The sequence below is a fragment of the Haliotis rufescens genome, unplaced genomic scaffold (assembly GCF_023055435.1).
Source record: "Haliotis rufescens isolate VD_foot unplaced genomic scaffold, xgHalRufe1.0.p SCAF_17, whole genome shotgun sequence".
Lineage (NCBI taxonomy): Eukaryota > Metazoa > Mollusca > Gastropoda > Lepetellida > Haliotidae > Haliotis > Haliotis rufescens.
The window spans coordinates 29,792,018-29,802,590 of NW_025963857.1; the positions used below are offsets into that span (position 1 = coordinate 29,792,018).

The window sequence follows — 10,573 nt, forward strand, 5'->3', positions numbered from 1 at the left end:
AAAACACCAGTAGTTGTGACAGGTGGCTAAAGACATCTAAGCCTCAGATTCACTGATGCGCTGACACCAAACTCAAGCATACCATTCCTTACATCAGTCTGCATCGAGTGACGTCAGATCGGTGTTGGAGTCTGGTGTTGTTCTAGTTGAAGTTTTCTTCAACATAAAGTGTATTTCTTTACCCATGTCTGTACATACAGCAGGAGATAACCGCCTGTATACAGTGTACACATAAGTTCCTCCATGTAAGTCTCCTTCTGATGCACGGTCCAGGCACCTCCCCTCTACACGCCCGGCTATGTATGCATCAGTTGTGTTCTCTCATTGACAGAAAGAAGGACGATGGCAGAACGAGGGTGAGCACTTTTACCTAACTCTGTACCTAGCAATATAAACACACATTTAACATGCACTAAAGAAGCAGGTGTAAGATCAAGTTGTGGTATGCATTGTACTTTTTGCAATGTGCTGCAGAATATCTTACTGTCAAAGACAGCTGGGACTGTCATGACGTGATCGATTCTCAGTTATGAATATACATTCAGGTAGCTCATTGAAACAAAACATGTGGTAATGAGATGACAAAGAGTAGTAAGATCTGACAGGGATGTGAGGTCGGAGGCTGTCGGGGACACGGACATGAAGGAGGGGGGGGGGGGGGGGGGGGGGGGAGAATATTACGTTAACGTTATTACAGAAACGTTAGTTCATTGTTTGAAGGCGTCAAATTCAGAATTACGCATTGTTAAATTGGTCATAGTGTAATCCTTTATCATTAAGTTGACACAATACTTGAAGGGTGATTATACACAAGAAGCCAAAAAAACAATCAACACCTGAAATGACATAATGTTTCTATTTTCTCCACATACTAATGCTGAAACAGTTTCCAGCATTTTAAGATACCTTTGAAATATACCGAACATATAGGTACTTAACTACAAGTTTATTACTTTTAATACCTGAGAATAATTCCTATTTTGTTTAATATGTACTTTTGTTACTATCGCGGGCAACCAGTCCATGTATATGTCCCTGAAGCAAATTGCTCTCAGTCTAAATAAATTTGGTATAATTGTAAGGGATGTGCTGTGCCATATTTGTTTCTGTAACAGTGTGTTCAATGAAACTAGATTCACGTTTTTAACTCACGATTATATTTCGTTACGCAGTTGTAATAGTAAAGCCCTTTACAAAATTTAGATTTGGCATTTTCACTGTTCAGTCTTTATAAATCCAATCCTATATGTGTATTAATGTATGTTATCCTTAACATCCAGTTGTCCTGGTACAGCTTTACATTATATATCGACGACCGCCATACCATTGCAAAAAATCACTACGGCAGAAAAACAACAATTTGTCATGCACCCTGTTCACGTAAAGACACATTCCCCTTGTGGACAGACAATTTATTTTGACTTGTGTATTCGCATGTCGCTCATAAACCAATTCTACAATTTCTCGTTGGTCATACTGAGAGAGTAAGCCTTTCACTCATAATGACCTTTGGATAGATCTTAGTAGAAATGTGGCCCAAATTGTAATTCCTAACATCAGTTCTCAACTGGCTAAGCTCCTGCACTCCATGTTAAGAACTACCTTTACTGTCAAGGGTGTTTGTTTACTACGAATTCCACAGCTACACTGTAAACACGTGTGTTCAATTCCATCACTTTCCTTATCACATACTTTTGCCATGTTTAGCATTCTGTTCAACAGCTAAACGCGTTGTGAGTTAAAGTGTGGGATAGACCCGTACCCCCACTTGAAACCTTGATACGTATACCTTTACTGCAGGTATTTTCTAAAAGGGGTTCTCTTTATCAGTATTTTAGCTTTCCTGTATGAGAGAAATACCATGAGTCACACAGCAACAATACATTTATGAACACAGCACATTTTAAATCTCGGCGGGATGCGAACCTGCAACCTCTGATTTGTTGGCCTTCACGTTACCACCTGTGCTACGGAGACTGTTGTCTTCAGAGATGCTAGCTTTCCTCGTCACCATTCATCCAGCTTGGTTTATTTGAACATTTGTTTTGTTAATATTGTTCCCCGTTGGTTGTAAGTCCTGGTGGTATATGAGTTATGCAATCTGATTTGCGCATGTAATTTCAATATATAGTATATATATTTTTAAACAATTCTAAACATGTTTAGATTATGCGGTTGTTGTGTTTAAGTGGTTTAAGCTCATTTCATGTGTTTGGACCCTAATATTGTTTAGATAGAACACAGCAAATGTTTGTTCCGGTTTGGATGTAAATACATTCCTAACATGATTGGATCTAAACATGTCCTGTATGTGTTTACATTATAAATACATTTTTTTACAGTATAGTCTGTATAAGTGGCGTAACGGTATTGTAAAATGTAGCACATGTATTTTATGATATGAAGATGTTAATTTACTGAATGTTGCTTCAACTTTATTAATTGAAACTTGTTTAGGGTCTGATCATGTATTACTGATGTCCTAAGGCAACTCGGCAACACGTGTCCCCAACCAGGCTTTAATGACATTCTATGAAATAAAATACCTCCTTCCCCTCCCCATTGACCAATACACACACACGCTCACACGCGCATAAGCTCACACATACACATACACATACACACGCATACATACACATACACACGGACATACACTCACACTTACAAAAAATTACCCTCCACACACTCACAAACACGTACACACGCACACACACGTATACATACACTTACACGCGTACACACACGCACACGTACACGCACGCGCACGCACACGTACATACACACACGAACTACTTTGTAAAAGATTATCAAATGGGCGAGTCATATCCAAATACATGTACAGCGAACACTTACCGTTGGCTCAGCTGGGCTGTGACCGCCCTTGTGCACAATTTCCCTCAACACCGGTTTTGAATTCAAAGCTGACTGCCTCAGGTAAGTGTGTAGTCTGTCACTAGGGCTGTCATCAACGAGTATCACAGTGCTACATTGCTGTCCATTGCTGAATTATTTTAGTTGTTTGGCCATGTCCATCATTATACCCCAAGACACATTACATTCTGACTGACTGCTTCACAATCCATCGATACGATATGGCAAGAGGTAAAGACAAGTTCTTCTTTCGTAATGGTGGAGAGATAGTGTAACCACATAGCTATACATGTTTGTCAAGTGATCAGTAGTAGAAATCATAGTTATTTCTATGCACAGTAAGAATGGTAACTGTAGTTGCCTCTAGCATACCTACGTCATATCATGAGGCACATTTCACATTGGTGAACGCTGTACATTAAATTATTGACACGATGTATGGGGACCAATATGGGGTTTAACATGTTCTACTTTCGTTATGGTAATGAGATGATGTCACGCCTGAGCTATGTCACGTTGTCGATAAGTGTGCACACAGTTCGAGTATATAATACGAGCTGTTTATAGATATCAACAAATACCCCGTCGATATGTCTGTCACGCTCTGTGCTGAATACACAGTAGACCACCAGGCAGTTGTATTTATATCAGGATAGTATAGCAAACACAATCTAGAGTTTTGTTGTAAATTCTGACTATGTTGTATTAAAACTGTTGATGACATGTGAAATACCTGATTACCAAGAGTTGAGTGAGTGAGTGAGTGAGTTGGCTTTGAACAGTCTTTCAGTTAACTTACAGCGTGTCAGCCGATTTGATGCAAGTCTTAGACGTTTTTTTAAACCGACCATCACGGGTATGGTGATGGCAAAAACTAGAAACATTATCAAGGCGAACCAGGATTCTAACTCAATTATTGGTTTCATGGGCAGCAACACCGCACAGCTATATCATTGCTTGGTCGTTTGTTTTAAGACTTTTATTCATGCAGTTTATCTGCGTGTTGTTCCGTTTTACTATCGGATATCTACTAGTCACTAGTTCATCTTTAAGTTCACCAAATATTTCGATGGGTATGGCTTGTGAAGGCTCGTGGAAGGTCAGCATCGGGCTTAAGTAGAACGTTATGAAGGCAGGAGTGGTAGCTATGTATTGGCGTCCTGTTGAAGTCAGATAGGAAAACGTGAGCAGTACAAAGGCTATGATTTCGCAGCTCGCCAGTTTCATGTATGGAGTATACTAGAAGTTTCCCTGCACCACTTATAAGGCCGTTTCTATATTCTTTTACACTGCTGAATATCGATATTTTACATGGTATAAATATGAAGTAACATTTATTAACTTATTGATGGTGTATGTAAGTGCATCACATGAACACGCTGGTTGTGCAGGCCTTCGTCCTGCCCATTGTCTGGGAATATATTCAGAGAACTCCTCATACTTTCTTTCATCAACTGCATCTATATCCTCTTGTCGTTATAAAAGCGACAAAATCCTTTCTATATTCATAAGAAATCTCCATTGTACGAGTAGAATTATATCACGAACACGTGAATCACTCTCAAGTAGTGACGATGTATACCAAATGTTTGCGAAAGGACGATGAGCATAACCTGCTCCACCCGTGGCACTCGTCACAAACACATGCAAAGGCTAGTCAATTGTTCACCTGGTATAACTGCTGAATATATATATTTGACATGTTATAAACATGAAATAACATTTATTGAAGGTGTATTTAAGTGTGTTTAGTTCACCTGACTGAAAGTCAAATTTGAAATACTGACCGAATGAATAAAAACATGCAGCATGCATGTTTCCTTTGGAAGCAACAAAATGCCGTTATTGCTTCTTTCAAACAAGTTTGGGAACATTAAATGCAGTCTTTGTGAAGCTGATTGCAAAAAGAACATTTTGAAAGTAAATTTCTGAGATGCTTTACTAAAAGATCAAAGGCGACGACATTACTTTAACACTTTTTATTTACGTCATGCTGTGACGACGTCATGACGTTTGTCACTTGATTATGTGGTTTGTTTCCAGGCCGACTTTGCATGGTAGTGGTACTTATGCCAAACTGTCGATTAACGTCAGTTGCTATTGATTGGTACGCTATCACATCGTGCAACCAACTCGGTAAATAAAAAACGTCAATGCAAGAGAATGACCAGTCTTGATTATCCCATGAAACAGGCAAAATAGGAGTGAAAATTATATGGATGGACCACTGAAAATCAGTGATGACACCAGTTGTTCGCGTAAAATATAAGCATGTCCTGCCCTACCGGTAGCACCTAATTCACACAATGTGCATAAAAAAGTATGTATTGCCTGACTCCTCACAGCCATGGGACTCCATCAGTAGTAACACTCCAGTCCACTGTCATAAGTGGTGGACACGTATGTTTCAACATTTCCACCAGCGATACAGGACATCGGCCATGACCAAATACGTAAGCTCGGCCCACAATGCACTTGTGGAATGTAAAGTGTTACGTGATTAGTGAGTGAGCATGGTTTTACGGCGCTTGAGCAATATTCCATCAATATCAGAGCGTGGGACACCAGAAATGGGCTTCACACATCGTACATATGTAGAGAATCGAACCCGGATCCTTGGCGTGAAGAGCGAACGCTTTAACCAGAATGCTACCCCACTGCCCCGCCACGTAATTAAAATGAACCAATTGATAATCATTATAAATACCACATCTAAATCTTACTTATTGCTGTTAGGGATTTTGAACAATAGCACACTAATACGGATATTATCATTTGACTTATTTAACCCTGATCTACACATTTGTAACGTGAGAGTGCAGGCAATTAATTGGATCAGCCCAGCCTTTTCGAGGATTTAGAATTGATGGCGTCGTTTATAACAGTTTTCTGTTAAATGCATCTCTAATAAAACACAAGGTTAGTCTTAACTTCCACATCTTAGAAAAGTAATAAATACACTACAATGTACATTAGACTACACTGTATGCGTCTAGCCTTGACTTTGTATTATTATTTATATCATATCACACATGTTAAGTCTTTGTTCATATTCATATCGTGTGATGTCTGTTTGTCTTTACTACATTCAATCGGGAACCATTATGCTGTATATGTTTGTTTAACATGTTTATAAACATAAACGCAGTTTCGTTTCAAAATATACTGGCATGTACATGCATTTATTTGTTTTTTTCATGAGAAATTAAATGATTGATTTATTTTTGTAGCTGGGATGGCGACCTCTCAGAAGTTAACAGAACACTTCCTGACATGTACAATATGTACAGAGGTGTTTGACAAGCCATGCACACTTGTGTGTAATCACACCTTCTGTCGGAAATGTGTCGTCAGCTTCACCAAAACCAGACCAGAAGCCATCAGTGCCAAGTCTCTCCTGTGTCCATTCTGCAGCAAGATGACGAAAGTGTCTTTCCCTGAGAAGCCAGTGGAGGAGTGGGCGGATGACATCAAGCCTATGTTTGTCATCCAGGGACTCCTGGACTCATTCGGCCCTGGATCTAAAGGTGAGCGTGAATACGGTCATTTGAACATATTCTAAATGTGTAATGTTCCGTGGATGTGTCAGGAAGTCTTGGACAGGACAACATATGACCAGTTGTCTTAAACGACTTTAATCCTAGTACTACGTACGCTCGTCCACACTAAATATGTGTACTATTTGCTCCTTGAAAAACACATACATGAAACCGTATTTTACTATTGTTAAATGAAATGGTATAATAATGGGTTTCTTATTGTTTCAGACACGACCTACTGCCGTTATTGTAAGGAGGAAGGGGAGACAACTCCTGCTACCTCTTGGTGTTCTGTTTGTGACGACGCCCTCTGTGAACGATGCTTGCGGATGCACAATAGAAACCCATCCTCACGTCACCATGACGTAGTTGACATGTCTGGAGAGGTCAAGGTCAGAAGAAGGCGACGAGTTATGTGTAAGGACCACAAAGATGAAGACATTAAACTGATGTGCAAAGACTGCAAGAAAGCAGTTTGTCAAACATGTTGTATTATTTATCACAGAAATTGTAAATGCGTTGTTGACATTGAAAAGGAAATACCTTCAATGAAATCAGAACTGACCAGGAATAAAAACAACTTGATGAAGAAATATGATGAGATAGAAGCTCTCGTTGACAAACAGAAAACAAGATCCAAAGAAGAATCAACGCGTTATTTGCAAATGGAATCAGACATCAAGTCTACCACTAAGAAAGCAATTGATATGATCAAACGCAAGGAAAGAAAACTTCTTGATGAACTGAAAGAAATCTCAGACAATTACATAAGGCAATTAAAAGCAGACATAAAGTCAGGAGAGTTGTCAGTACAGATGTACCAACAACAGGCGGAGCTGATAGACCAGACTCTACAGTCTGAGTGTGATATGGATGTGTATGAGATGTATCAGGGATGCGAGGCCGGTGATGTGGATGCTGTCAGGAATGCAGACCTGAGAGAGAAGGGGAGAATAGCCAGCATCATGTTCAGACAGGACACGGACCAGCTGAGTAGAGCACTGGACGATCTACAGCTGGGTGAGATATACGTCTTGTGTGAAGGTGCACTGAACCTAAAGGCGACTCCTGTGTTACAAGACACAATTAACGTCAGAGTAGCAGGAGACGGAAAAGCAGTAGATGCCACTGATGTCACAGTACTTGTTGTGAATGGTACAGATACAGTTGTAGTCACAGACTATAACAACACAAATGTGAAGTCCTTCTACACCAGGAATAACAAGGCATGCCACAGTAAGCTCAGTCTGAGCAGCGGACCTTACGGTGTGACAAAAGTGAAACACAACCTGGTAGCTGTCACTGTGCCAAATAGCTTCCAGATTGTAACAGTTGAAGTCAACCCTGACCTGGTGTTGCTGTCAACCATCACAACCAGGAAACAGTACATCGGTTTAACGTCTCTGACGTCATCAACACTAGCAGCAGGTTCCCAGTCTCCTCCCTGTGTTGATATCCTGGATATGTCGGGACACGTGCTGAGGTCAATCAGCCCACTCCACAATGCCAACAACATATTACAGTGCCCCAACTTCCTCTGTACTACGAGGAAAGGAGACATCCTTGTGACTGACTGTGAATCCAAGTGTGTTGTTTGTCTGACCCCCGGGGGAGATGTGGTGTTCACCTACAGCCCTCCAGGAGACACAACACTGACGTTTCCATGTGGTATCACAAGTACCAGCACAGGTGACATCCTGGTGACAGACAACTCTCGAGATAGAATCATCCATCTGACTGAGTCGGGGGAGTTTGTGAGAAACATACTGACATCACAGGACGGTATTCAGGATCCCTGGGGTGTTTGTCTAGATGGGCGTGGTTGTATGTATGTGTGCTCGTCACGTGTGGTTAACGCGTTTTCACTGCACTAATTATAGGCTGACTGGACCGAAAAATATTGCTTTAAATTAACTACATGTATTTGTACAGGGTTGAATTTGAAATTTGAGTATTGCGCCACAACAATTGTTTATATGTAACTAATGTTATATTTGGGATAACACTTTCTTAGTAAAGTACAGACACTTTTTTGGGTTGAGTCCCGTGCGGGATTCGAACCTACACCTGCCAGGGTGAGGAACCTAATCGCCAGCACACAAATTCAGTGATCTAACCCACTCAGCCACCGAGGCTTCCACAAAAATGTGTGCTGGCGATTAGGTTCCTCACCCTGGCAGGTGTGGGTTCGAATCCCGGACGGGACTCAACCCAAAAAAGTACTAGAATCTGTACTTTACTAAGAAAGTGTTATCCCAAATATAACATCAGTTACATTTGACCACTTTCTAAATGGCATTGTGTATTCATAATTGTTTATGTGTTTACAGTAAAAGAACATGAATTATATTAGAGAATCATATGGACAAATCAACTAAGTTTTGGTATGTGGTTGTTGGACATGATAGTCTCTTAATAAAGTATCCCTTTTTCACATGTCTGTCCTGAAACAAAATGTTGTATATGCCAATGACATTTGTAATGATTTGTTAAATATATGGTACAGGTCTGTGTATTCCAGTTACAGTGACTAGTTTCAATAAATGTATAGGGGATATTGGGATTTTGATATATGATTTACAGTGCCAACAAACCCACTGGGATTCCAGTTGAGTATGCAGGCACCCATCAACCAATACGTCTTGTAAGATGCAACTAAATGGATCGGGTTGTCAGGCTCGGTGAGTCGTTGCATGTCATCGTTTCCCACTATTGTGTGGGTCGATGCTATTGATAACTTTCTGGTCAAGATTCGATTATTTATACACCGGTGTCATACGGATGGAATATTGCTGATTGCAAAGACTCAAGGTATTGCAGTTTTAAATGACAAAATACAACTACAACATCTGACATTGCATTGATATAGTACATGTAATGATGTTTTGGAATTGAGTTTTGTGAACACATTGATAGTGGAGGAGACCCAGTTGTAAATATGTGTGTTGGAAGATGGTGTTGATGAACAACAGGAGGCGCTGACAAAGTAATAGATTACTTGCCGCAGAATGAAAAACATTTTCGTATGTTTCTGGCCTCTGCTGGTATATTTGAAAACAGAAACCATGGCGACCTGTGTCCTCTTTATGACGTTGCTGTTCACTAACAAGCTATGAATACAAAGGATCATGCAGGATAAGGGTCATTTAACGGTGCTGGAAATGTCGCAGTTTGAGGCTGAAGGGACTTAAACTAAACAAAAATAATGAAACTGTAGAATCTTTGTTTTGAAAGCTATCCGACTTGTTTATATAACTGACAATTAGCTTTTATTTATCCGCACTTGAACGATTGAAAATGTCATTACGTTTATTTGAAAGTATGCACACATGTGCAGAAACTGAGCGGTCTAAGGGAGATAACTGGAGCTGTGTATTAAATGAATAATAAAACACCAGTAGTTGTGACAGGTGGCTAAAGACATCTAAGCCTCAGATTCACTGATGCGCTGACACCAAACTCAAGCATACCATTCCTTACATCAGTCTGCATCGAGTGACGTCAGATCGGTGTTGGAGTCTGGTGTTGTTCTAGTTGAAGTTTTCTTCAACATAAAGTGTATTTCTTTACCCATGTCTGTACATACAGCAGGAGATAACCGCCTGTATACAGTGTACACATAAGTTCCTCCATGTAAGTCTCCTTCTGATGCACGGTCCAGGCACCTCCCCTCTACACGCCCGGCTATGTATGCATCAGTTGTGTTCTCTCATTGACAGAAAGAAGGACGATGGCAGAACGAGGGTGTGCACTACTACCTAACTCTGTACCTAGCAATATAAACACACATTTAACATGCACTAAAGAAGCAGGTGTAAGATCAAGTTGTGGTATGCATTGTACTTTTTGCAATGTGCTGCAGAATATCTTACTGTCAAAGACAGCTGGGACTGTCATGACGTGATCGATTCTCAGTTATGAATATACATTCAGGTAGCTCATTGAAACAAAACATGTGGTAATGAGATGACAAAGAGTAGTAAGATCTGACAGGGATGTGAGGTCGGAGGCTGTCGGGGACACGGACATGAAGGAGGGGGGGGGGGGGGGGGAGAATATTACGTTAACGTTATTACAGAAACGTTAGTTCATTGTTTGAAGGCGTCAAATTCAGAATTACGCATTGTTAAATTGGTCATAGTGTAATCCTTTATCATTAAGTT

General features: G+C 40.3%; 1 protein-coding gene across 1 annotated transcript; it reads left to right on the forward strand.

The window, feature by feature from the left end:
- The first annotated feature begins 2,819 nt into the window (after positions 1–2,819).
- Positions 2,820–8,463, forward strand: LOC124119431 (protein wech-like). Its single transcript, XM_048397859.1, has 3 exons — positions 2,820–2,934; positions 6,102–6,398; positions 6,639–8,463. The coding sequence occupies exons 1-3, from the start codon at positions 2,835–2,837 to the stop codon at positions 8,282–8,284; spliced, it is 2,043 nt and encodes a 680-aa protein (XP_048253816.1). The 5' UTR covers positions 2,820–2,834; the 3' UTR covers positions 8,285–8,463.
- Positions 8,464–10,573: the final 2,110 nt, after the last annotated feature.